Source organism: Colletotrichum spaethianum (assembly GCF_022836535.1).
Source record: "Colletotrichum spaethianum MAFF 239500 DNA, contig19, whole genome shotgun sequence".
Taxonomy (NCBI): Eukaryota; Fungi; Ascomycota; class Sordariomycetes; order Glomerellales; family Glomerellaceae; genus Colletotrichum; species Colletotrichum spaethianum.
In genome coordinates this window covers 625889-652179 of record NW_026054789.1, presented here as the reverse complement: position 1 = coordinate 652179, position 26291 = coordinate 625889, and the positions used below count along the sequence as shown (strand labels likewise).

The 26291-nt window shown below is 52.0% G+C and overlaps 8 protein-coding genes across 8 annotated transcripts; 5 read left to right on the top strand and 3 right to left on the bottom strand.

The window, feature by feature from the left end:
* Positions 1 to 1251: 1251 nt before the first annotated feature.
* Positions 1252 to 2387, top strand: ColSpa_07610 (WW domain-containing oxidoreductase; the record flags this gene model as incomplete). The annotated part of the gene is made up of 2 exons (XM_049273822.1): positions 1252 to 1651; positions 1723 to 2387. 2 exons carry the CDS (start codon positions 1252 to 1254, stop codon positions 2385 to 2387), a joined length of 1065 nt encoding a protein of 354 aa, XP_049129779.1.
* A 989-nt stretch (positions 2388 to 3376) lies between these two features.
* On the top strand, positions 3377 to 5271 carry ColSpa_07609 (efflux pump aflT; the record flags this gene model as incomplete). The annotated part of the gene is made up of 4 exons (XM_049273821.1): positions 3377 to 3935; positions 4095 to 4494; positions 4555 to 4764; positions 4824 to 5271. The coding sequence occupies 4 exons, from the start codon at positions 3377 to 3379 to the stop codon at positions 5269 to 5271; spliced, it is 1617 nt and encodes a 538-aa protein (XP_049129778.1).
* Positions 5272 to 9344: 4073 nt separating this feature from the next.
* ColSpa_07608 (liver carboxylesterase 4) lies at positions 9345 to 10837 on the bottom strand (the record flags this gene model as incomplete). The annotated part of the gene is made up of 2 exons (XM_049273820.1): positions 9345 to 10510; positions 10573 to 10837. 2 exons carry the CDS (start codon positions 10835 to 10837, stop codon positions 9345 to 9347), a joined length of 1431 nt encoding a protein of 476 aa, XP_049129777.1.
* A 1177-nt stretch (positions 10838 to 12014) lies between these two features.
* Positions 12015 to 13604, top strand: ColSpa_07607 (uncharacterized protein; the record flags this gene model as incomplete). The annotated part of the gene is made up of 1 exon (XM_049273819.1): positions 12015 to 13604. The coding sequence occupies one exon, from the start codon at positions 12015 to 12017 to the stop codon at positions 13602 to 13604; it is 1590 nt and encodes a 529-aa protein (XP_049129776.1).
* Positions 13605 to 13816: 212 nt separating this feature from the next.
* Positions 13817 to 15385, bottom strand: ColSpa_07606 (uncharacterized protein; the record flags this gene model as incomplete). The annotated part of the gene is made up of 1 exon (XM_049273818.1): positions 13817 to 15385. The coding sequence occupies one exon, from the start codon at positions 15383 to 15385 to the stop codon at positions 13817 to 13819; it is 1569 nt and encodes a 522-aa protein (XP_049129775.1).
* An 826-nt stretch (positions 15386 to 16211) lies between these two features.
* ColSpa_07605 (ribose-phosphate pyrophosphokinase 2) lies at positions 16212 to 17926 on the top strand (the record flags this gene model as incomplete). The annotated part of the gene is made up of 4 exons (XM_049273817.1): positions 16212 to 16322; positions 16500 to 16647; positions 16713 to 17182; positions 17372 to 17926. 4 exons carry the CDS (start codon positions 16212 to 16214, stop codon positions 17924 to 17926), a joined length of 1284 nt encoding a protein of 427 aa, XP_049129774.1.
* An 871-nt stretch (positions 17927 to 18797) lies between these two features.
* ColSpa_07604 (terpene cyclase atmB) lies at positions 18798 to 21727 on the bottom strand (the record flags this gene model as incomplete). The annotated part of the gene is made up of 2 exons (XM_049273816.1): positions 18798 to 21428; positions 21494 to 21727. The coding sequence occupies 2 exons, from the start codon at positions 21725 to 21727 to the stop codon at positions 18798 to 18800; spliced, it is 2865 nt and encodes a 954-aa protein (XP_049129773.1).
* A 1982-nt stretch (positions 21728 to 23709) lies between these two features.
* On the top strand, positions 23710 to 25960 carry ColSpa_07603 (transcription initiation factor IIF subunit beta; the record flags this gene model as incomplete). The annotated part of the gene is made up of 3 exons (XM_049273815.1): positions 23710 to 25122; positions 25176 to 25644; positions 25692 to 25960. 3 exons carry the CDS (start codon positions 23710 to 23712, stop codon positions 25958 to 25960), a joined length of 2151 nt encoding a protein of 716 aa, XP_049129772.1.
* Positions 25961 to 26291: the final 331 nt, after the last annotated feature.

The window sequence follows — 26291 nt, the reverse complement described above, 5'->3', positions numbered from 1 at the left end:
ACAGCAAACTTCAGGGTAGAAGACAATGATTCATCAATTGGGTTACGACAGGTGAATATGTTACTTAGATCGAGTATTAAATGGGGGCCCAAGCCTCTACACTCGGGGATCAGATTCAAGCGAGATCTCGACCTTCATTAGTGTGCTGATATCCCCAGAATATGGTTAAGGTTCGGGCCAGATTCAAGTCTGAGATTCAGACATCCCGAGATCGCTCACATACATGAATTCATCGGCCGGGATATTGGGCGCATCTCTGAGAACCTTGGATCAGCGAGTCGCCATCAACTGCCCGAGCAGGTTATGGCCCACTCTCGTAGAAAAATCATCTTTCATAGGCAACGTCACGGCCACCAAAGCCAAGTGCTCGCTATTGAGTGTCGTTGCTGCGAAACGTCGGACGGATCCGTTTTTGACTCGTATCCCTGTTAAGTCAGGTGGTTGCGTGGCCCCACATGAACTTTTGCCGGCTCAGACCACAGTTGCCAATTGCCGTAGTTGAAGTCCATCGGTCAATAAGTCGTCGTTCTTCCCTTTCAGGCAGCGAGCCCCCAACAATCGGCGGTCGGAGAACCCTCTGCGGCCACTAATTGCCGGCGTGCTAGTCGCCGGGTCATCGGCGAGGCCAAGCTCTGGGCACATCCATCGTTCCTTTTCCTTCCGATTCAGTTCCTGTTCGGTAGTTACACCCTATTCCCGAAAACTTTACTAAAATTTGTTGTCCGACTTTGTAGATCTCCGCTGAAACATCAGCTCCGACACTGCAAAAAAGCAATAAACGCTTAAACACCGGTGACTAATCTAACCTACGACCATGGATAAACTCCACATTCATTGAAATGTTGGAACCGGCCATATCTTCTCGTGTAATTCTTTAGAAAAAAACTCCATACCAAGGTTCTGCTTTGAGTTTCTCTCCATCCACAAGCATTTCCCGATGTTCCCGGTGAGGAGGACTTCTAGATGGCCTTACTGCCGCTCGAGCCGAAACACTGTCAACTGCCAGACGAGTCAAACATGCAAGGAGGAGAATAAAGCAGCAGCGCGATCATGCTGTTCACAATGCACATTCCAAGAGTAAAAGACGTTCCTTCGTTGACACAAACCTCGTTTCGTGCTCGCTCTCCTTGCCAAGGTGCGAACTGCCAAGACACTCCTCTTGAAAAACGACGCCGCCGCAGTAAATCACAGGAAAAGCAAACTCAAAAAAGAGAGAATCCAGTTAACCAAAGCCAAGAAGCCTACTTCAACATGCCTTACGTTCCGAATCTGCCGCAAATCCCTAACCGCTATGCTGCGGCTCATGCCAGCCCACAAGGCGAAGGGGACGCCCGTCCCACAGCCCTCCAAATTATTCAAGATGAAGGTCTGATTGGGAAGCTAAGCGACAAAGTCGCTCTGGTTACGGGTGGTACTAATGGCATTGGTCTCGAGATCGTGCGACATCTGGCTAAAACCGGCATGAAGGTCTTTTTCACTTCTCGAGATCTTGCAAAAGGCGAGAAGGTAAAGAATCAACTTCAAAGTGAAGAACCCAGCTTTAGACTGGAGGTCGTTGAGATGGAGCTGAAGAGCTTAAAGAGCGTGGAGAAGGGCGCTGAGCAAGTGATGAATCACGCCGAAAGGTTGGATGTCCTTGTCAACAATGCAGGTAAGTCATAATTTGAGAAACACCACACACTTGCGTATAAGAATTGTCATTTACTAACTCTATGTAAAAAGGTATTGCGGCTACACCTCGCGGCTATACTCAAGAGGGCTATGAACAGCAATTTGGTGTCAACTACCTTGCTCACTTCTACTTATTCCAATTACTTAGACCTCTTCTCCTAGATACTGCTGCGAATCACAACATCAACGTGCGAGTTGTTACTACGTCAAGCACATCGCACACAGCATGTACTGTTCTTCCTGAGAGCAACTATGACACAGCAAACCCCAATGGCAAGGGTTACGAGCCTGGTGTGTCGTACGCCCACTCAAATACTGCAAAAATCTGGTTCTGCAACGAGGTTGAGCGCCGCTACGGGTCCGAGGGTATCCATGCCATCAGCATCCACCCCGGTGGTTTCGGAAGCGGATTGATGGAGTCCTCGGACGAAGAGACTCGCAAGATGCTTGAGAAGTTGATCCAGATGCCCCACATTAAGAAGGTATGGAAAAGCGTCCAGCAGGGCGCTGCCACTAGCATATTGGCAGCTGTTGGCAGCGAGTACGATGGAGTCGGAGGATTTTATATGGAGGACTGTGGTGTGAGCAAGCCAATCCCTGACGATGTCAACTGGGCTGGGTATGGGTTCAAATCATGGGCATTTGATGAGGAAGGCGAGAAGAAGTTGTGGGCTGATTCTTTGAAGATGGTTGGATTGGAGGATGATCTTCACTAGAGCGATTGCTCTTGCCAGCATGAGCATTGTAAAAGAAAGCACGGCTTCACATTCCACTATTTTCGTATTGATAGCAAGGTTGTTCTGTTCACTCTGACAAATATCAAACTGACGAACGCAACGCGAAGTCTCGATATGTACATCTTCAAACACATTGATACGTCCCCAGTCATGCTTGGTTCGATATAAATTGGCACGCCGATGAATATAACCCTGGGCTGCTTTGCCAATTCCCTCTAGGATTTCTTGCCGGTCATGTTTAATGCCAAATTTTAGTATGACTTTTTGAGTATTGGAACATAATTATCAATTGTCCTCTCGCGCCATCGTCGTAGTTGCCGCATGAAGCAACTTTAGATTAGAGCCTTTTTAGAGGCCATGTCCATAATCGAGAAAGGGGTTTTCGATCATGCTATTAGACTTTGTGATCTAGAAACAGATTCTCCGTCTTTATGGGTGTTGAGGATACTCGTATTCTTGATTGGGATAGTGCAATTTCAGATGAATCATGACATCCGACAATGTGCATGGATGTTATTGATTTGGTGGAAGATAATTGGTAATAGGCAATGGAAGACAAACTCTAGATTTGGAAATTCTGTAATCTTAGTCATGGCTGCTCATGGTGTTAGTCTCAGGCGTATAACCCGAAGTAAATACTAAGTGAGAACGGCGACCTCAATTCACAACCTGGTCCTGGTCCTCGGCATATAATCCGATGATCCTCGGCGAAGTCAATTCTGACACAAATCGCGATCCGCTTACCGCTATGCCTCATTTAGATAAAGCCATCAAGCCATCAACAAGTCTAAGGACGAGAATCATAAGGTCATGTTCGAGCCAACACATTTATTGACCTGCGTTTTTCTCCACACGATTCCAAATCATACTCTGATATTGCATTCTTTTGGAATCCAAAGCATTTAAGCATGTCACGCTCGGGAAGTCTCTCAGGCGCCTCGAAGACGGAGTTGCGCACCAACCAAACGATGCCAGCTGAAATTATACCCAACAAGGAGAATGGAATTTGCAACTCGTCAGCGACCGATTCCCAGAAGCAAGACGGCCCTGATAACGATCCGAACGAGCCTCCTTACCCAACAGGTATTACACTAGGCCTGATAGTTTTTGCACTGTTCTGCTCAGTCTTCATTGTAGCCGTTAGCCAGACCGTTTTGGCCACGGCCATTCCAACAATTACGAGCGTATTCAACAGCTCTGATGATATTGCATGGTATAGCACAGGAGAACAGATCACGGCTGTGGCATTTCAGCTTCCCTTCGGACAGGCCTACTCGCTTTTCAACAACAAATGGACTTTCTTGGCTTCGGTGCTCATATACCTGGTTGGAAGTGCTGTCTGTGGCGCCGCACCTTCATCAGCCGCATTGATTGTTGGGAGAGCAGTCCAGGGAGTTGGAATGGCGGGAGTGTTCGGTGGTTCATTTATCGTCATTGCTCGCATCACTCCGCTCCGGAAGCGAAGCCTATTTGCCGGCTTGTTTGGTGCTGCATATGCCATTGCTAGTGTTGTCGGTCCTGTCATGGGTAATCCAACTTTTGACACTAGTTCTAGTTCGGGAGGGTTACTAACTCGTTGTTTTAGGTGGTGCTATTACTGAGCGAGCTTCCTGGAGATGGTGCTTCTACTGTAGGTTTCCACATCCATAAGTTTTGCCGCTTCTATACTGACAAGCGGCCAATCAGTCAATCTACCCATTGGAGCCGTAGTAGTTGCAGTCGTCTTTTTATGCCTACCCTTGTCTCTGTGCAAAACTTCGACGGAACTGAAGACGTTGGGCCCGCTACAGTTGGCAAAGCGCTTCGACCTTCTTGGCACGATTCTCTTACTCTCTTCTCTGGTTTGCTTAATGTTGGCTTTGCAATGGGGTGGCGGCCAATACCCCTGGAGCGATGGCCGTGTCATTACGGTCCTGGTGGTATTTGCGATCACCATGCTCCCTTGGATGGTGCTGCAATACTTCCAGGGTGACAACGCGACAGTACCTCTCAGCGTTGTAAATCGAAGATCTGTCGCATCATCTAATTTGTATTTACTATTCCTGAACGGAGCGTTCGGAGTTTCCATCTTCTATCTGCCTGTTTGGTGAGTGCGAAAAATAGCTAGATACAATGACTCTAGAAGATGTACTAAAGCGATAATAAGGTTCCAATCGATCGAGAGCGACAATGCTGAAGCGTCTGGCTTGAAGCAATTGGCTCTCTGCATCAGCACTGCTGTCGGCTCAATTGTTGCTGGCGGACTGGTCATGGCCATTGGCTTTTACAACCCCTTTGTTATCCTTGGCTCCCTCCTGGTCACAGCTGGTTCTGCACTTCTGATGACCATTAGAGCTGACACGGGTCTTGGCATATTGTAAGTTTTCAGCAAAGAATCTGACCTGATTCCTTGTGATGATTACTTACCACTCATAGAATCGGCGCCCAGATTTTGGTCGGCACAGGCGTCGGTGTGGGAGCTGAGCAAGCCAACGTGGCTGTCCAGACAGTGCTGCCAAACGAGATGATTGCCAAGGGAACAAGCTTAACGCTCTTTACGAGACTTTTAGGAGTTGCCTTGTCTGTCCCTATCGCCCAAAGTGTTCTCCAACAGGAACTATCGAAGAAACTTGGCGCCTCTGTTGCAGCAACCATTTACGGCGACGGCGGAGCAACGCATATCAAAGATAATCTGCAAATTATCTTCGGCAACGGTACTTCCGAGTATCAGGATGCCTTGGGTAAGGTCAACAGTGCCTTGACGAGGACTTTCATGCTCGCCATGATTCTTGCTGCCATCTCATTCCCTTTTGGTGCCCTCTTGGAATGGAAGAGCGTCAAGAAGGAAAAGAGGGGATTTGACGATGCGAAGGAGAAGAAATGAGGACTTGGAGGCGAACACCCGTTATTAGACATAATTCAGCATCAGCTTACATTAGTAACAAGAATAGATTTAGAAAGCATCTATACTATCCGAGCATTAGCAACGTATGTACGCTCAGTGACACTAGTCTTATTAACCAAAGCCCGCTAGGCATCTGAAGATTCTGGCTGAGCAGTTGAATATTTTTGAACTCAGCGCCCTTCGGCTCTATAACAGAATCATTTGCGGAGTGATTCTTAATATTCGCGATCAGAGAATGATAGCAGCCTAGGTTTCTCTGAAGACTCAGGCTCAGGGATCATCTATACGGTGCAAGATTGTTTTCATTATTCTCTATGATTCCCGAAATAATCTTTACTTTCCCCCATGGACAATTCGAAAACATATTCATGATGATTGGTATTGTCCTTTGGAGTCAGACTTGGGTTCGCAGGCATGTGTGATCTGTTCTTCAAACTCTGCGACTCCTAGAGCCGGTTAAAGATGCTAAGATAAGTTCCTGCTTTGTTGTGCAACCATCAAGACATTACCGCTTCTTGGGTTCAAGAGCAGAGTGTAACTCGGTTTCAACCGTTTGCTCAGTTGACTACACCCAAGCTTTACTTTGAGCATGGGAGTCAGTTCGGCAACAGCATTCAGCATGTGCACGGCTAGCTGTTGCGCTGTTGCACTGTCCACCATCACTCCAGGGTTCGAGGGTGCTAACAGGTGGAAATGACTTTTCGCAAACCTTAATAGAGAAGGGCGGTGTGTTTTAGAAGAGTCAGATAGTATATGACCGGCAATTGAACATACTCGGATCGGGGAATCGGCGGAAATGCGGCGATCACCTAATATGAGCCGGGGAAAGCGATACGAAATTAGTAGCTGCCCAAAAGCAATCAGTAGCATTCCTGGACCTTGGTCAACTCTTTTTGGCCACTTTCAGAGGTTCTACGTCTGATCCAGTGTTATTGCACAACCTTGTGAACTCGGTGCTGCGTCGATTAGCGCCGTAAAGGTCTTCTTGACTCGAATATTTTTCTGTGAAATCCTTCGACAGTACAATTTGAAGCGCGTAAATTATTACGGCTGTAGTAAGAAACCGAAAGCGACCCCGATAAATTTTGCGAAGTGTGGCATTGGGAACCACGACCTTTACACGGGATTTCTTCTGCAAACTATCACGAGTCGCGCTTGCGGTCACCTCATTGAAAACAGTTGTGACAGATCGTCACAATGTCTTCATCTTGCATTGTTCTACTCGTTCTGCTTACGGGAGCATCCATGCTAGTTGGTGTGACTGCGGAAGAGGTTGGATTTCCAGGTCATGGCCTCATTGGGTATGGGATCACCATGTACCAGGTCAGTTAACGCTCCCACCATCGTAGATCAAATCAAGCTGACTGTAGTAAGCCATTATGTGCATACTCGTGTCGCGTAGTTCTTTCGGCTAGCCCATTGAACTGTAGTAACATCATGGAAGTACAAGAAATGCCAATGGCCGATACTCCACCGAGTTGCTTCGCCACTGATGATGCCTTCCTTGCGTCGTTGGCATGGTGTATTCACACGGTAAGATCGACAACTACAAGGCCCAAAATGAACCACGGTGGCTGAAAGTTACTCTACAGCGTTGCACTGATCTGTCGATTTGGGAAATCGAGAAGTATTGGCGATCAACGGAGGCCAGCATTCGGAACAGCCACCGAAGACTTGACGAACCTGGTGTCAAAGTCGACGCCAATCCTCCGGCTCCAAAATGGACGTATCAAGAGGCTCTCAATAATACTAACGGAACCCCGCAAGCTACCATAGCTTTTGCAAATCCTCTCAGGGAGAAAGCTCTGGTCTCGGATGGCGATTATCAAGTGCAATATGACACCATGGGCATGTTCGAGAAAATGGAGGTTACCCATGAGAGATATGGGTATGTGAAAACAAACTGCACACCACGAGATTATTCTTGTTGACTTGAGGCGCAGCCTCGTTTTGATTTCTCTAGGCGCGATCATTCCCATATTCTTCTCGCTGCTCCGATTTCTTCCCCTGCCCAAGTTGTCCATGTCTAAAATTCATGCGGTTTTCATTGACCCTCCTCTCCTGGGACGCAGACACAAAGTTCCGTATTTCAACCTCTTGGTTATTCCAACACGTGGTCAGACGATTCTCATTGCGTACGTAGTAATCATTAACGTTGTCCTGAGCTGTGCTGGTTACGACTCAGCTCAACCTAATGCGTGGTGGGTCAACGACAGAGACCAGGAACTCCTTACGTCCTTCAGCAATCGCATGGGTGTCTTGAGCTTTGCCAATCTACCTCTTCTCATTCTATACGCCGGAAGGAATAACTTCCTTTACTGGGTCACTGACTGGAGTCAGTCGACTTTCATGTTAATGCATCGATGGACGGCGTGCTTTTGTACCCTCCAGGCATGCTTACACTCAGCTGCATGGCTTCAGATATACCTCAGCATGGGGCAGCACAATACTGAAGCTAGGTTGCCTTATTGGATCTGGGGAATCGTTGCCACCCTCTCTTTGAGCGCCTTGATCCCTGCCTCATCGATTTACTTTCGGGAAAAGTTGTACGAAATATTTTTGGCTTTGCATATCATCCTTGCAGTATTCTCGGTTGTCGGTTCCTATTTTCACATCATCTACCGATTTCAGAACCAGTGGGGTTACGAGGTATGGCTATACATCTGCCTCGCTGTTTGGGGATTCGATCGACTTGGAAGGGTGGCTAGGATCGCTAGAAACGGTCTAGTGTGGGCAGATATTACCATTATCGACGAAGACTACCTGCAGCTCGACATAAAGGGGGCAGTAGGAAACGGTCATGCTTATCTGTACTTCCCAACGTTGAATTGGCGGCCATGGGAGAGTCATCCTTTCTCGATACTCAGGTCCAGAGTGGAGCCTGCACCAGCCCAGTCAGCGACCACCCTATCGGACCCCATCACCAACAAATCGTCTCCCAAGGAGCCAAGCGCCACAGAAGTTGCTCCAGTCGAGGACGAATCGCGCGTCGGGTTATCCTTTCTCGTTCGATCGTTCAACGGCTGTACAAAGTTACTGCGATCGCAAAGGCGACTTCCCGTATTCGTTGAGGCCGGCTATCTCCCTCACCAGGACTTGAACAAATACCAGACACTTGTCTGTATCGTTGGAGGTGTTGCAATCACCGCGGTAGCCCCTGTTATGAAGACGTACTCCGGAAACGCCAAGTTGTATTGGTCATCACGATCGGAGAGCCTGATCCGACGTATTGATCTAAAGGGTGTTGAGTCAAGCGTCTCGGTTGGTACACGATTCCAACTTCGGAATATTTTGGAAGAGGAGGTCAGAAATGCCAAAGGAAACTTGGCTATCATCGTTAGCGGACCTGCCCCCATGGTTGATGAGGCGCGATGTCTCGTAAGTGAACTCTCTCTGAGGGCACCGATCCCAATCACTTTCATCGACGAGACGTATATTTGGTAGATTTTCTAGGCACTTCCATTTTCTCTCGTAGACCTCGTTTGCTCTGGCAGGTACGTCTGGATCTCTGGTGGTCCCTTTCTTGCTTTCTCAGGGGCACGATGGCTGCAACAAGCAAAGGGGCCTACTGTGTTTGTCGTTTGTGGTTGGTCAGGTTAGTGTTTATCTGATAAAAGCTTCTTCCTGCTGTCCAATAGGGAAATGGGATTTTAGCTATAGACTATACATTTACTTTCATCACTTTGTTCTGCGACACTATATCCTTCTCACTTGTCATATGTTCTTAGTGCACGCACACATAAGATTGTCATCGACGATTCTAAATGTCAAAATTCTCAATGGACGATATTGAGAACGCGCTGTCAGGCTGACAGCTACAACAAGCATACTCTCAAACTTTACGAGGATTCCATCGCCGAGTACACAGCCTCTAGCTTTAGGTTCCATTTGCATCCGAGCCGAAAGACTAAAAGTCACGAATGTGTGCCGGACAAGGAAGCTCTACGGTTTTAGAAAAGTATCGTTACAACTCATGAGTCGTCACACGGTATGCCGACGCCCAAAAGTATTTCTACTCTTCGGTACACGAAACGATTATATATTCCTCCGAACTAAACCTTCACGAATGGGGTCTTGACCTTGTCAAAGAAAGAATTATAGATCGTGCATCGTCCATCCACAGTAGCCGATTCCAAAAGGGTCATATCATCGGCTACTTCATCACATCCTATGCATGCGATGTTGTTCCCTTCGGCGCTCACCTCTTCCCAGCCGGGACCCATTTTGACAGGATCTTTCACAAAACTAGCCCATATGGCCTGTAAGTAACGACTCAACCCTTTCTGTCGATCAGTGGCTCCCTCTCGAGGATACGTTCCCCAAATCATGGACGTATCAGAACCATGTGATGCGCCGAGCTCTTCAGAGGTGTACCCTTCCGGAGCCAAATTTGTGAATGAGGCGTTATAGTAATACCTCCATGTCGGAATGCCGCTCTTGGACGAAGCCTGGGATACCAGAAGAGCAGGCTTGCGCGTGTCAGCCATGAAACTGATCTTCTGAATCGGAAAGATACTTACACATTGGTAAACGACTTCAGTGTAGACTTGAGTAGCCGCGTGGAAAAGTGATGTTCCACTCGTTTGCTGTATAAACTGGATAATTTGCAAAAGACCTTTCACGAGCTCCAGATCCCCGCCAGTAAAGCCCATGAGGAACTGCGTGAGGACTGGCTCCGTGAAGGACGGAATATCCAGGTGATTCGCAGGTGCTAAATAGGTTCCCTCTTGCCCAGTAGAGCCAATCATGATTGGTACTGGTGCCAGGCCGCCAGCTGCGCGGCTTGGCAGATAGGGGAGCTCCATCTGTGTGAAGTTGTCGTTGACCGGGCTGAAATCTAGGCCATTAGCGACAATCACGTTCCTCATTGTCTTAGCATCTGTCCTTCGGACGCATGCGATCTCGTCGTCTCCAGTGCATCCTAGAAGGGACACAAGAGCCGCCCACGATCGGGGACCAGCATCCCTACCAATAGGACTGACCGTCGCCTGTCCGCTCGATAAACCCGCCGCGCGGAAAGGAGGATTTGTATGGATGGTAGTGACGAGTCGGTCCACAGACGAGCCACCAGATGATTCACCTGAGATAGTGACTTTAGCGGGGTCGCCGCCGAAGGCATGGATGTTAGTCTGCACCCATTCAAGTGCTAGGCGCTGATCAAGAAAGCCGAGGTTTCGGTCCCTGAGAGGTAGTTGGTCAGAGTTGGGGAACCCAAATACTTTTGGAAAATTGTAATTAGCGGCGTGCCAATAAGAGTTCTTGGTTTCGAAAGCCAGGTACCATTAAGGCGGTAGTTGAAGGCTACAACAACGATCCCATGCTCAGACGCAAAGCTGGTCCCGTCAAACGTGGGTTGGCTAGCCGTTCCGGATCGAAGCCACCCGCCGTGGATCCACACCAGGACTGGGCGGCCGGACCTTGAACAACTTGCTGTGGCCCGCGCATAAACGTTCAGGAACAGGCAGTCTTCGCTCTCAGCAACGCCATCCTCAACTACATAATTAGCTTGAGGCACATTAGGGGAAGCAGGGTGCTTCATGAGCATACCGCCATCGAACTGGAAACACTTGCTCCCCCACGCAGTTGCATTTACAAGGTTCTCATCGAAGGAGTCAAACGACTCTGGTGGAAGGAATCGTCTCTCCCCAATTGGCGGCCGCGCGTATGGAATGCCCTGGAACTTGTTCACAACAGCCGTTGACGAAGGTAAGGTCGTGGTCGTGCCGACGATGGTACCCGGCCCGATCACCACTGAAGGGCCCAGAACGGCTTGTGCGGCCGAAGCAAAAAGAAACCAAAAAGCGAGCACTATCTGACAGGTCATCTTGCCGCGCTCGTTGGAAAGTGTTGGGGCGATTGAGTATACTGGGATGCCAGCTCTTCTACTTATAGCTTAAACTATTCCTTCTAAACCGCAATCACAACCTCCAAGCGATGAAAAGGCGCCACAAAGGTGAACGCTATTGAGTACGCAATGTTGATTCATGTTGGGGTTTAACAAAAGTTCTCGCTTCATATAGCCGCACAGCAGCTATTGGAGGAATAGAAGGAAGGATCGCAGTCTAACCTAGTCCAAGACCGGTTGATAGAAAACCAATCACTGTGCCTCAGCCTCGCCGCTCAAATACATCTCGGGCAACTTGAATCATGTTGCGGAGGTTGCCAGGCGCGGGCTTATTCGAGCTGAACAACGTAATTGCCAGTGCTGGCACCAGCTTGATGCTGGGCCGGGCCGATAGCAAGCAGCCCCAGTCGGCTAGACGATACGATCATTCCTTCTATTCCTCCAATAGCTGCTGTGCGGCTATATGAAGAGGCCAACTTTTGCAACATACATGGATCCTTCCCATCAAAACTGGTTTGTACAAGTGACTGGTATTTTCTCGGCTTAAAACTGGACGTATGGAGCTACTCCAGTAGTCTCAAACGCCATTGAAGTCACTTTTGTTACATAGTGCTTTGTTGAAAGATGGGATATGTATGTAGACAAGATAGCATGCAACTGATTGGCATTTGTGCATTTAGTTGTGCATCGGGCAGGTTCAGTGGCGATAAGTGATAAGCAACAAGTGGACGTGCATTACCGTCGCGAACCGGGCGCATTGGAGCTCCAGTCACCTCGGCACGCCCCCTGCGTCACAAGCAGAAAGTACAAAACAAACTGTTAACTTCAGCAATGGACAGTCTTTCGAGTTTAAAATAATTTTTTAATACTATCGACGATGCTTAGCGGTACTTGTGTGCGGTTGGCCATTGTGGCCGCCGTTTTCCTCATCGCGGCAATCTTCCTTGTTCCTCAACTTCCCAGTGTTGGCTACAACGTGCCCACCAACCTCAGCCACAACACCCCTACAACCGACAGCAAAGATGCCTCGACCGGAACCGGAAAGCCGAACGATCCTGCCGGTAAGCCCGCCGAGGGCGCAGATGCGACTACCTCTCTTGCCGTCCCTGCCGCATCGCTTGGCGCGACGGAGGTAAAGGGTTTACCCGCGAAGCCGACCTCTGGCTCGGTTCCAAACACGAAGACGGTCTCCAGGCTCGAAGCTGGTCAGATCCTATCTCCTTTCCGCCTCATCTCTCCGAACGGCCGCTATGAGCTTCGCCTTCTCGATAGCGGATCGCTGTCGCTCCTCGACATGAAGACCGATGCCGAGCTATTCACCTCCGACACCGAGTACTACTGGCCCGTCACATGGCAGGTAGAGCTTACCCAAGAGGGTGTGCTGATGCTCTCCTGGGCTAACGAGACTGCCGCTCCGTATGGAGCGACGCCATGGATATCGAACCTCCTACCCGACTGCGCTTCCGTCGAGACCGGCGCCGAGAAGCCAGTCCTCGAGCTCCTGGACTCTGGCAAGCTACACGTCCGCTCTGGCAGCAAGACGACATGCCTCCTACACCGCGCCGCCGATGACATGGGTCGACTTGCGATTGTCTACACTGGATTCTTACGCACATATATGAAGACATGCAAGGAGCAAAACAACAAGCTTGTCAAGACATGGACTGGAAGCGGCGGGGTCGACATCCACGTCTTTACGTACCTGGAGGATGTGGATCACGACGCCAGCGACCCAGGAGGAAAAGACAGCATCAAGAAGCACCTCAAATCCTGCTTCGGAGACGCTCTGAAGACGGTCGAGGTCAGGAAGCTAGATGAAGTCAGAGAGAGTGCCGTAAAGCCTCCCGACGTGCTGGTCAAGGAGTGCGGTGAGGATAAGCTGAACCACCAGCTCAGTCAGTGGAAAGCGCTGTACCTTGCCAGCCAACAGGTGCAGAGCTATATGATCAAGGAGGGAGTTTCGTACGATTACATCTACAAGGGCCGTCTCGACCTACTCTACTGGGGCGACTCACCCGCGCTGTCATCGCTGAAGGTGCCTGAAAATGGCATCCTCGCGCCCCGCGTCACCCTCGACTGGACTTGGTACGCAATGCTTCACGACGGCGAGCTACGCGCGGGTGTCACCGACATCACAGCTTTCGGCCGTCCCAACGCAATGTTCACGTACCTCTCCCTATATCGCGAGTTCATTCACATGCGAACACTGGAGAAGGAGACAGCAAAGTGGAAGGGCTTCAATACCAAGACTAGGGAGAAGAAGCCCGAGGGCCAGGAGGGATGTACACCGGAGGGAATACTGGCTTATTGGCTCCGGATTAATGGCATCGCCGTGAAGACGGACTGGCGGTTCAAGATGGGCCTATTGCGCAGTGATGGAAAGGTTATCTTTACTTGCCCTGAGGGCAGGGGCTGGCTGTGTCCCGGATTCATTCCGCAGGTCCACGATGATGGGACATTGTTTTGAGCAATGGTATGATGACACGAATAACGAGTGAGTGTGGAAATAGGAAAACTTATAATAGAACGATTTGATATCGACTTACAATTATGTTGTGCCCTCGTGAGTCTAAGTCTATCATGGTTGGACAATTGTGAAACTGTTCAGCACTTCCCACTCGCCAATCGAAGGCGTCTTCGAACAAAAAGCTTCATGGCCTGTGCCTGTCCATCCAGAATTCACTCAATTCCCAAGATATCGAATGGATTCGACGACAGCTTCTTTTCTGGCCTCGTACCAGGCTCAGTCTCGGCCGTCTTCTTCCGCTTCTTCTTCTGACTCTTGTTCTCTTTCGACGGAAGGAGGGCCTCTTCTGGTAAGTCGAGTGTTGCTGTAATTTTTGCCAATGCATTGTTGGCCTTCATGCTCGTCAGCAGAGCAATCGTCCCGTCCACTGATGGATACTCCGTGAGAGAGGGTAGGGTCGTCAGCAACTCGCGCAGCTGCTTCGAGCCTTGGACAGGGTTTTCTGCTTTGATCTCATACATGAGGTCCAGAACCTGGGCTAGGATGCGAAGAGAGTAGAGCGTCGCCTGGACCTGCGCTGACAGATGGACGACGTCCCAGGGAATAAGATTCGAGTCCTTCACGACTGAGAGGACTTGTTTGATGGAGTTCAGACATGCCTCTTGCTTGTCTTCCTCCCGTGCGTAAGCGAGGATCAACTGTAACGCCACGGCTTGCCACGTTGATTTCTCGTGTTGAAGACTGTTTTTGGCTTGATTAAGGGACTTCAAGAGAGAGTCCACCGAGTCTTTAATCCACGGCCGAGGGAGCATGGCGACGTGCCTGCCTTGGTTCGCCCCGAAGTATATCCTCCTGTACTCCCTGACATGAGATACAGCCCCGGGTCGTAGTAGACACGTCAAACTGTATGCCAACTGTCTGATGGAGGCACTGCTATCCCATGCGCTTGCACGGGCTGGGCAGTCCAAGAGAGGCGGTAGGCACATCATGCAGCTCTCTGCGCCAGAGTCTCCTGGAGGCGGCTTCGCGACGCCAGAGTATCCTACGCATTGCAGAACAACCTCTGATAATCTCGCATCGAGTATGGGGTTGTCGATGCCACTGAGTACCGGCACATCACTCCAGTCCGTCGTCTCCAGCGTCTCATATGGGATGCAGAAGCTGCGAAACTCATCCGGATCTGATACGTCCCCTTTGCAGTTCTCGAGGACTTGGGCAAACTTTGGTCGGCTAGACTTGGACAGTTCGTATCCGAACCTTCGCATGCCTTGATCCTCGGGAAGCTGCAAGCGCTTTGCGATATCTGACGGCGAGAACTTTGGGCCCACAAGACTATCCTTCTCGTCGGTAGAAGCAACGTGGAGGTCTCTGAAGAACGCTACGGCGCCCGTCTTCAGATCATGGATTGTCAGGTCCGAATCCGATGTTAAGATAGTGCCCCCATTCCGCAGGACGTCCTCGGCGCAGTACGCATCTGCCTCCCCAGGAACGAGACGGACGAAGGTCGCGTACTTGGTGGTCTCGCAGAGTTTGTCCACAACAGCTGCGACCAGAAACGGTGGCGGCGGTATCAGGGGCTGGTCTCTCTTGGGTGCATCAGTCGGGAACAGGGGAGGCAGCGAGATGCGTGTTGAAGCTATCTGTCGCGCTGGACATCCGTTTGGGAACCCGGAACGATAGACTTTTAAAGATGAAGACACCTTTAGGATCCTCTCCAGACGAACCTCCGACTTTGACGCCGGGAGAAAGCCGTCGAAGTAGATTGCGGCGCTTAAGATCATCAGCTGGTGACGTCCAAAGAGACCTCAATAGCAGGGAAGTTACATGGAAATCTTATGACTTGTGAGCTTTTCCAGCCATGCGATAGTTGTTCTTCCAAGCAGGTCATACGAGGGCAATCCGGGAGTGCTTCTTGTGCAAAGATGGTAGATGTGGTACGCCAAGGCAGGGCCATCGATCACGACCCTGTCGCCGTCAATAGGCCCCAATACTCCATATGGGGAGAGGTGGTTTAGAAGATGAGGAATGCCCATGATAGTGAACAGCAATTTGATCTGAACATGTATTAGAAATGGGACTAAGTTTAATCCATTTGGCAGGCCCTTCTCATTCAATGCTGCAAGCAAGTTGCTAGCTTTTTCAAAAAATATCTTCCACTGACCTTAGTTTTGCAAGGTACGTCTAATGTGCATATTCCGTATCTAAATTGTCAGAACTGCACAAGTATACCAAGGCCAGCGGCAGCGCAGAAAGAAGACTGTTTAGTTCGGCATCTTCAGAGACAGCCTCGGAAGTAGCATGGCTTGTTGCGACACTCGTGGAAGTGACGCAGCAGAAACTCTCAGTTCCTGGTGGAACCTGAGTGGGACAGGAACGCATCGCGGGGTCCCAGTGCCTTTCACACGGTGTAGCTAGATTTCTGTCCAGTTGGGCTCTCTCCGGCCCGGATAAATACAGTGCCTTAGAGGAGCCCCCACTCCCTCTGCCTGCTCCGTGTCCGCCCTTCGGCTTAACCCCCCTGGTCAACTCAATTTTTTCCTTCGCAGCCATAAAAGCTTCCCACCTCACGAAGCCAAACTCTTCGTCCTTCGCATTCCTCTTCCCAAAATGCGCGGCACTCTCATCTTCGCGGGCTCTTCCTGCCCAGTCCTCACTACTCAGATATGTGAGAACCTGGGCATGGCTCCTGCCGAGGCGGAGCTTACCCAATTTTCCAATGTAAGCTGAGTGCGATCGCTATTGCCGTCGATACCAATGGCGGGAGACAAGGAAAGCTGCGCATGCTGCTTTCTCTCTCCCACGAGGCCTAGTCGCGGCTGGCCTCCCATACTGCCTTGATTGGATCCAATTCCAACCTTGCTTGGACTCCCTGTTGAGGCTGACCGTCACATAAAGGGCGAGACGAGCGTACGAATCTTGACTAGCGTCCGAGAGAAGGATGTCTTCGTCGTCCAATCTGGCAGCGCCAAGGTCAACGACACCATCATGGAGCTGTTGATCATGATCTCGGCCTGCAATGGCGGCTCGGCCAACAAGATCACTGGTATGCTTTCCCCCCCCGTCCCATATTCTCAATCTCGTCATTTCTCTAATAAGTCCTGCCTTCAGCTGTACTGCCGTACTTTCCCTACAGCCGCCAGTCCAAGAAGAAGTCACACCGTGGTGCGATCACAGCGAGAATGCTTGCGAATCTTCTCGGCGTCGCTGGCGTCAAGCACGTCATCACCGTCGACCTCCACGCGTCCCAGATGCAGGGATTCTTCAAGTGTCCTGTCGACAACCTTCACGCCGAGCCGTTGATTGCTAGGTGGATCCGTCACAACGTGCCCAATTGGAAGGAGGCTGTCGTCGTGTCCAAGAACGCTGGCGGAACAAAGCGTGTGACATCGCTTGCGGACGCGCTGAAGCTCAACTTTGGCATGGTCACTACGGAGAAAAACCGAAAGGGAACCAACATGACCTCAAGCATGATCATGCACCACCTGGATGGTCTAGATCGGGAGCCAGTGCTGGAGGGCAGTCGCCAGCCCGCATCGGCGCGGCCATCCACGCCTCCTCCCGTTGGTCGTGCTGCTAGGGTGAGAGCCGACGCCACAGGTTCTCCCCAGCACACCAGCGCCCCGCGTTCCTACCCTCGTTCCATGGATGACCGGCCTACAACGCCTACGCAGTCCAAGCCTGGTGATGGCTCTGTTGACGAGGAGGAGAGCGATGCCCAGTACGACGACCGTCGTGCTCACGAGGTCACGCACGGACGACTGGTTCAGGGTCACATAGTGGATGACGACTATCCATCGCCGGCTGCATCGACTGTGAGCGGCAGCGTCCGTGACGACGATCCCATGGCCATGTCCCATGCCTCCTCCTTCTTTGCCCCCGAGCCTCATGCCCTGGGAGGCTCCGGAGATGCCGCCCCAGAGTCGGACGAAGAGGACGAGGTCTTGAAGGACCCCAAGGTCGAGCATATGATCACCCTCGTCGGCGATGTTAAGAACAGAACTGTCTTCATTGTGGACGACATGATTGACAAGCCGAACTCATGGATTGCCGCGGCCGAGACCGTCGTCAAGAAGGGGCATGCTAAGAAGGTTTATTGCATGGCCACTCACGGTGTCTTTGGCGGCGATAGTCTTGAGCAGTTGCAGAAATGCGAGTGCATCGACACCATTCTGGTGACTAACAGTTTCCCCATCCCTGAGGACCAGGCCAAGCGTGCATCCAAGCTCGTTGTTCTGGACCTCTCCTTCCTCCTTGCCGAGGCCATCCGTCGAAACCACTACGGCGAGTCGATTTCCCCCCTGTATCAACACATTCTGGACTAGGTCCAGCGAGAGAGCGTAGAACCTGGGATTGTTCTGGTTGCAGTTCACTAGATACACAGCTTCTTTCTTGCCTTTCTGTTTTGACTGGCTCAGGGATTTTTGAGTCCAGTTTGTGTGGCATACTTGGGGGCATATCAGCGCGGCGTTCTGGGCATGACACGGCACACAGTGGAACAGCCAGATGACGGCACCAAAAATTAAGGGAGACTCAGGGTAGGTCTATCAAAACCCACGGTCAGTACTAGACATGAATGATGAAATCTTGATACCTTCAACCGGCCGCTACCTTTATGGTGTGTGTGCGCGTCTGCGGCTGATCCGTTTTTTTCTTTCCTTTCTCTCTCATACGGAACCGAGTGGGATTGATATCCGCTCGGTTCCGTCCCAGCGTTGCTGTCTTCTTGACAGCAGGGGCTTTGCTCATCCCACAGCATTGCCTCTAACGGACCGTTGGTAGATTAATCTTCGATTCAAAGAAGATCCCTCTTCCGGCTGTCTTCTGACAGTCACCACCTTCGGGCTCGGGTGGGGGAGGGATAAGAGAAACCTTCGAACATCTTTTCAAAGTGACTTCAGTGTTTCGGACGATGCAGTGGGCCATGACGTTGCCAGAATTCAACTCTTTCGAGTAACTACAGCTAGACATAGTAATACAATACATACATGCTCAACTTTTTTTGGTCTTGGTTCGTCTTGAAGTCGTAATATCGTCCCAAGCGCAGTTTCCTCCGAGCAAGCAATTGACACTCTTGACGCTTTTGACACAAATTTTTTTGGTTCCCCTTCTTGCTTGTTGCTACCGTCAGGTTTGAAGTACAGCATCCAATCCACTTTTTTATGCGTGCGTGATATGAGCAGAAGCCGGAAACCTCTACTCAAACAACTCCCATCCGTGGATCTCGTCCAGCAGCTGCAGGTACGAGCTCTTCTCGCCCTCCTCCTTGACGGCGGCGACGTCTTGGAGCAGCTCCTCGTTGAAGTGGCCCGAGCCCGCGGCCTTGATGATGCGCCACGCGCGCCGGAACTCGTCGCGGATGGCGACAATGCCGTTGTGCGTGACCGTGCGGGCGACATTGTGGTCGAGCTCGAAGGGATCCTCAATGGCGAATAGGTAGCGGTGGCGCACCTCCTTGACCTCGCCGTTCTTGTTTGCCGTCGCCGTGGTCGTGGCGGCCTTGCCAAGACCGGGCGACGCGACGTCTTGGGTGATGGCGCCTTCGGCGGTTGGGGTCGGGGTAGGCGGGTCGATGGGGGACTTCAGAGCCATTTGCGGCGCAGGAGGGTTGTCAGTGCTGGGGGAGTTCGCGGCAGCATTGGGGCGATACTCGATGACAGTCTTCGCGCCGGTCCAGCCCTTGTCAGACTTGGAGAGGAGGCCGCCGGGGGTGCGGATGCTGAGGACGTCGCGGCCCCAGTCGTAGCCTCGGCCCGGATACGTGCTCATGGAGCCGTTCTGAGCGTAGTACTCGAAGAAGCCCCTCAGGAGCTGGCCGAGGGCGTCGCGGTTACCGTTGAGCTGGTTCATCTGGGCGAGGCGCAGGATCTCAGCCTCGTCTCGCCAAAAGCCGACGAAGTGGCCCCGGCACATGATGTTCTCGTCAAGGCCGGTGGGCGACATTCCCTCGGGCGGCGGCGGGGGCCCGAGGGCCTGAAGGTTCGGGCAGACGAAAGGCTGGACGATGTTGACGAGGTAGTGCAGCATCATCAGGACGTAGCCATAACTGCTGAGTGTTCCGCGGTAGGGCGTGTTGATGCCGCGAACCTTGGCCCAATGCTTGATAAATAGGACAAGAGGCCGGACGCGGGGATCGGTGTGGGAGTAGCAGCGCAGGAGGAGGGTGTTGTGCAGAGCGAGGTGGGCGGCGAAGTTGATGTCACACTGGACGCCGACGCCGTTCTTAGGGAACTCGAGCTTGTCTTTGTAGGGGTCGCGAGGTTGGTTGACAGCCATCTTGGCGGGATCTTTGAGGTCGCGCATGCGCTTGATGGTCTCTATGTTCTGCTTCGTGACGGGGATGACGTAGTCATACTGCGAGTCTTGGACCATACTTTCCCGCATGGGACCCCGAAGAATTGAAATGTATTCTCTTATGTCACTCTCGAGACTCGGGTCGTAGAGTTGATGTTCAACAGCCTTATCCAACTCAAGGGCAAGCTGCAGGCTCTTGTGACGACGTGCGACGGCGGCAAGGCTGAGTGCTCCTTTAGTGCTATCGACGAACTCGCGGACCTGGGCACGAACGGTGCTGGGCCAGATGCCGGCGGTGTATCTGTCGATGATAATCTGTCTTGCCGCCTCTGCATCGCCGTCGTTGCGGGGCCGGAGGTTTGACAGAATCTTCAGAGTTCTCGCGTGATACCCAGCAGCGGCTTCATGCTGGCTCTGCTCGAGGGTGAGCAGCTGCGCAGTCGGGAGCTTCTTGAGCTTCTCGAGGTGTAACTGCAGTTGCTTCGTGTAGGTAAGGGGCTCAATGCCGAAGTGAGGCTGGTTTTGAAGCGTCTTCCATGATGCGATCAACATACGGGTCGAATCCTCAGTGTCCTCGGCGCTTCCAATGGCGGCGTCTGACTCGCACAGCATGACGATTCGTTCGCCCTCCATCTGCGCATAGACACCCGCCAGAGAGCGGTAGTTGGGGACATTCGGAAGCTGCTTGAAAGAGAGGGAATGGTAGTTCGAAAGTCTGCGCTTCAGTTCTGGGTCGCGAAGACCTTTGTAGAACGCTTCGCAGACTTTGTTGAGTATGGCATAGTCCTCTTCTGCAAGTTCCCGGCAGTTCGAAAGCGTGACATCCCGGCCTCCCATCTTTCTCAAAGTCCTCTTCGCAACGTTATAGTAAGCGGAAAGGGACTGGTTCTCGGGCTGGCGAATCGTTGGCAGCCTATGCTCGTTTGTAGATTCAGTAAGGGATGAACCTTCCGGCTTCTGGCTAGTCGGATCGTCGGTTGACTCGTCGGTAACCTCCTTGACGTGAGACTCAATTTCCGCATTCTCGTCCTCCTCCGCAACGTCAACATGTTCGGTGTCCACAATGCCCTTCTCCCACTTTTCGCGCTCCTCTAGTAAATCCAGTCGCAACTTCTCGGGCGGCCTCTCGCAAAGCTTGATGATGGGCACTCTTGTTCGAGTGAGTAAGCGAGCTCCAAGGCCGAGGTCAAGAAACGCCTTCTCGATGAGCCTAGGGATCGGGGAGCCGGCCGCATCTGGTTGAGGCAGCGAAAGGGGGGAAACTAGGCCGAGGTCCATGTCCGATGCTTTTGTTGCGAAGCCAGAAGAAAGACTGCCAAAGCATTTCAATTGCACCGAGGGCGGAGGGAAGTTTCCCAGACCGTTCTGAGTCACCTCATACTCGGTGATGGCAGCCCGACAAACCTGCTCAATTTTGATGCGGAATGCCTCCTTCTCAGCAATTTCTCCTCGTTCAATTTCAGCGCCCGCAACAAGCGTGCTGCAAAGCCCCTCTAGATAGGCAGCCTGGTTCTCCAACTCCTCGGGCCGAACCTGGTGGTGTTGACTCCGGGGACTATAGAGCGTGCCATGGTTGTTTCGCGGATAACGCGGCGAACCATTGTCTTGCCGGCCATTGAGGTGCTGGTCTTGATGATTTCGGGATGCGTCAGAATGCGCAAGATGATGGTGTCCGTTTTGTCTGGGTGAATGAGATTGGCCACCGCCGTAGGGGCCTGTCGTCTGACTGGGTCCATGATGGGGGCCTGGATGAGGATGGTATCTGCCTCTGTTGGCATAGAGCCCAGGATTATGGGACGGGTAGTTGGGTGAGCCTGAGAACGGGCGTCCATGTTGCGTAGGCGGCGACGGGCGAGGATCGATCGGAATGGATAACTGAGCGTTCATCTGGCGCCTCTGTGCCTGGTTTGGACGCTTCCTGGCAGCCTTGGGTGAGGCAGGAGGCTTGCTGTTAAAAGGAATCGAGCCACCAGACGGATCCTCAGAGTGAAAGGCATTGGGGCCATTCATATTCATGGAGCCATCGCTAGAGAGAGGTGCAGTCGCTCGCGGGGCATCAGGGAAGTGAGCTGGGCCGGTTCCCGTGGTTCCGTTGGTGAGAATCAGGTTTCGCAAGTGATCCTCAAGGCCATTGGTATGAGAGCCACTGGACTGGTCAAGACCAGATCTTCCCGGGCTGTTTTGCATGGTGATAGTTCCTTCGAGTCCGTTCGCATGTGAGGCAGTGGATTTGGCCACGGTTAGGGAAGGGTATGTTGCTGTGGGGGTGGATGAGCAATCATGTGTGCCGTTGGATAGTGGCGCCAGAGAGAACCTACCTGGTCAGACGCGTGCAGGACGCATGTTTTGGGGAAAAGTGAAGATTCGCGATGTGATGGAGTGCTGGCGGGGGAGGGTGTTCTAAAATGGAGCAGTTCGGCATCAGCTCCCGATTGCTGATCACCTCAGAACTGTAAGGTGAGGTTGTGTAAATGAAACTGACAGTAAGTTGAAAGCTGTACGTGGGGGAAGGTACATTCTGCGATGAGGGGCTACAGTATGAACCCAATCCACACCGTGGCTCTCTGCCCAGCACAAGCGCGCTCTGTCACTGTACGGAAACTGGCCTCCGCTAACTGTACTTGGATGTGGAACAGCTGCAAAGTCGAGACCAATAATCCGTGGAATGAATTGGATTGTTTGGCATGCACAACTCTTAAGTCTATGGATTGATTGAATTTCAAACTGTACATATCAGACACTGCAAGGGAGCGGAGTAGGTTACCGAACTCACTATTGACAAGACAACCAGGGACGGCTCCAAGCATACACGCCTTTCCACTTCTCTTTCTCTCTCTCTCTCTCTCTCGCTCTCGCTCTCGTGACGTCTATTTCTCTTATCCCTTTGCCCATACTGTCGTGTCCCCAAGGAACCGTGTCTCCTTACAATTTCTTTTGTCAGTTGTTTGCTGTGCGAGGTACCGCTGTTCATCAAGAAAGCCCGCTCAGTAGGTTTACAAGCCAGCTTAGGAATAAGCGGGAAGATAATAGTTGAGTACATAATACCTTCAAGAGCAATCATTTTCTAGATTTCTCTGCCCCTCGGTCGAGTAAACTTTGTTCAGCGCAGCATCAAATTAAAGATCGTGCTCACTAATATGAATCCTGGCGGCTGCACCTTGAGCTCCATGTACGGCTATGACGTCCTGGTGAGGCCGAAGGCACCTGTGGACCCCCTTCCCGATGCGGCTGCCATTGGCGGATTTGCCATTACTAGGCACTGTGACAGACCCGCCAGGAAAGTACTGCGAACCTGCAGCCCCAAAGCCTCATGTACTTTGCGCCAGACTTTTGCCGGCAGAGTACAGCCGCACTGGTACCTCGACCAGGCAGCCCACCGCCTAGCTTTTCTGCAAGCTTCCCAAGCTGACTGCGTCTGGCCTGGTTTCGGGGGGCGCCTTCCAATCAACCTTTCCCGCTCGCACCTCGTCCCTACTGTGGCTCTCTACTCATTGTCATCGCCTCGACTACTTTCTTTTCGCGATCTCATTCATATTCATCCATTCGTGGATTTTTAGCCATCGGCCGAGGCATTTCAGCAGGTTTTTCGGCGAGCATTGATATTCGCAGCTCAGTCGCATGAGCGCGCCTATTGCCATCCGCTCTTGCCTATTGCGCCGCAGCGGTTCCTCTCGTCGTCACGCCTAGTTCTTCCCCTCAGCCTTGGGCTTGACAGGAAACACGGGAGGTCATCGTGGAAAGAACTTCGCGGACCGGCATCTTCAAAGAAATCCGCCGAGCTCAGGGCATTCCCCTCGTGCGCTACAGCTACATCATGAGCGCGCCTCCGCCCGGCCTACCAAACGGCCAGAATTCGAATGGCCAGCAACCCCAGCAGCCTGCGCAGCCCGGCCAGCCACGCCCCCCTCCGATCAAGCGAAGACCTCGCGGCGATCCCCTCGTTGCCCGCAAACGACCCGGAGCTCCGCGACCAGCTGCCTCGCGGCCCCCGCCGGGGGGTCTGCAGACTGCGTCGGGAGCTAGGCCGTCACCCGGCGCATCGGGCCACCATGGCCTACATCGACCCGAAACCGAAGAAGATATCAAGGCTAGACGAGCCGCAAACGGTGGCTGGCTCGATCCCGCGCCTCAGAATGTGAGGGAGTTCAAGATCGTGACGACGAAGAAGGCGTTGAGGGACGGCGTACGCCACCACGTCATGAAACTCTCGTCTGCCAAAGCCGACCTCGAAAAGAGAGGCATCGATCCTACAAACCAGGAGGAGTTCACCCGACCTGTTACTCTTCAACGACGCGACCCGCGCCAACCACCTCCGGGTCGCGAAGTGAAACAGGAACAAGCCGAGCCGCAGCCAGTCGACGAAAAGGAAGCGGAACGACTAGCACAACTCAAGGCCGAGCGTGAAGCCGTTCGGGCTGTTGAGCTAGCAAAGAGTGCGCCTAGCCTGAAGGACCCCAACGCTGACAAGAAGCCAAAGCCAAAGGAAAAGGAGAAAGACGTCCAGTTCCATCGACAACCCAGATCGGAGAAGGAGAAGAAGCAACAGGAATTACGATACGAGGAGGCACTTCCTTGGCATCTAGAGGATGCTGATGGCAAAAATGTCTGGGTGGGATCTTATGTTGCTCCTTTGTCGGAGACCACAGTCTGCTTCGTTGCTACTCGCGATGGCAAGTTTGCTGCTGTCCCCTTGGAGAAATGGTACAAATTCACCGCCAAGCCTCACTTCAACACCATGAGGCTCGAAGAAGCCGAGGCTTTGATGAGCAAAAAGACAGACATTGGGCGTTGGTACATGCGGGATAAGCAGAAGAAGAGCGAGCAAGAAGAGTGGGAGGCCACAAGACATGCCCTCTATGGCCCCGCCAGAATCAAGACGGAAAGTAGCACCTTCAGAGCGGCTTCCAGGGAAGAAAAGTTGGATCACGATCAGATTGACATGGAGGGCGACGAGTTCCAAGATGACGATGAGAATCCTGGCTTGGAGCAGGACAACGACGAGGAGTACAAGGAGGCAAATGACCGCATTCGTCGCGACCAGCTTGGCGCCAACCTCTTCGGCGAGGCTGATGAACGCCGAGTTGAGAAGGAAATGAACGAGCTGAAGAAGGCCGAGGAGGAGCGCCGTAAAGAGGGTAAAAAGACCCAGAAGGCTCTCATCAAGCGAGAGAAGGAGACCATCTACCAGTCCGACTCCAGTGGCTACGATCCTTTTGAATCCTCATCGGTAAGGTTCCCAAAGTACTCTAGAAGTCTCAACTCGACTAACTGCATCTGCAGAGCGAAGATGAGTCCGATGAAGAGAAGCAGAAGGAAGAGAACAAAGACAAGGAGAAAGAAGACGAGAATAAGGACAAGGATCCAGACTCAAAGGACAAGACAGCATCGGGCATCTCCTCCAAGGGCAACACAACTCCGTCTGGCCGACAGAAACACACAGATGCTCTTAAGAAGGGCAAGTCTTTGAAGCGTCCAGGATCTCCCAACCTGTCCGAATCTAGCGGCAACGAGTCATCGCGGAAGAAGCTTAAGAAGCATGCTGCGGCTTCAGTGCACCAAAGTCGATCGTCGACGCCTTCGGCTGGCCTGAAGAGCAACTTGGGCAAGGGGGCCATGAGTGATGGAGAAGCGACCGGGGGTGAGATGTCAGATGGTCAGTTGAGAAAGAAGAAAATCAAGCTCGTTGGCAGCGGGGCGAGAGGTACACCTGTCGGTTCGAGGGCCGGTAGTCCCATGCCCGCCACATCTGGTAAGCATGCTCTTCAAATATTCCCTCTGCGATGTATATGCTGACAGTGTATGAAGGTTCCAAGCCCGGTTCGCCTCTCCCTGAAGGTTCTCCGGCTCCACGTGCTGGATCGCCCAACGGGCCTATTGAGGCCTCCGAGATTGTTGACGCCCTGCCCGAGTTGCCTGGTGGCATTAGCATCGGCAACCTCATGAGGAGGTTCCAAGGCCGTATTGGTGACGGCCCTGGTCAAATGGACCGCAAGGAGTGGATCAAGCTCGTCAAAGCAAACTGCGCTTACGGGCCCGACAAGATCCTTCGACGCAGGGCGACCTAGGGGCCATACGATTGGGGGTGTTCTGCGAGGCCGCACTGATATGGGTGCTTCCCACAGGTTGTCCAGCTCTGTAGGGTTCAACTTCGTACTTGAGTAGTAGTAGATGACGTGAGCAGCTGCTGGATGTTAGTCAGACATTCAACGTTGCTAAGCTCCTAGACATAGAGCTTAGATCATCTATGCAGCGTTTCAATGCAGATGATTTGGGCTATAGAAACTGATAAATAAGCCTGAGATGGTGGATCATGCTTTGTGGCCGATAATTACCCCTGACTCTATACGTGATCGTGGGAACCTTTCATATTGGAAGTTTCTTCAGACTTTCAAATGG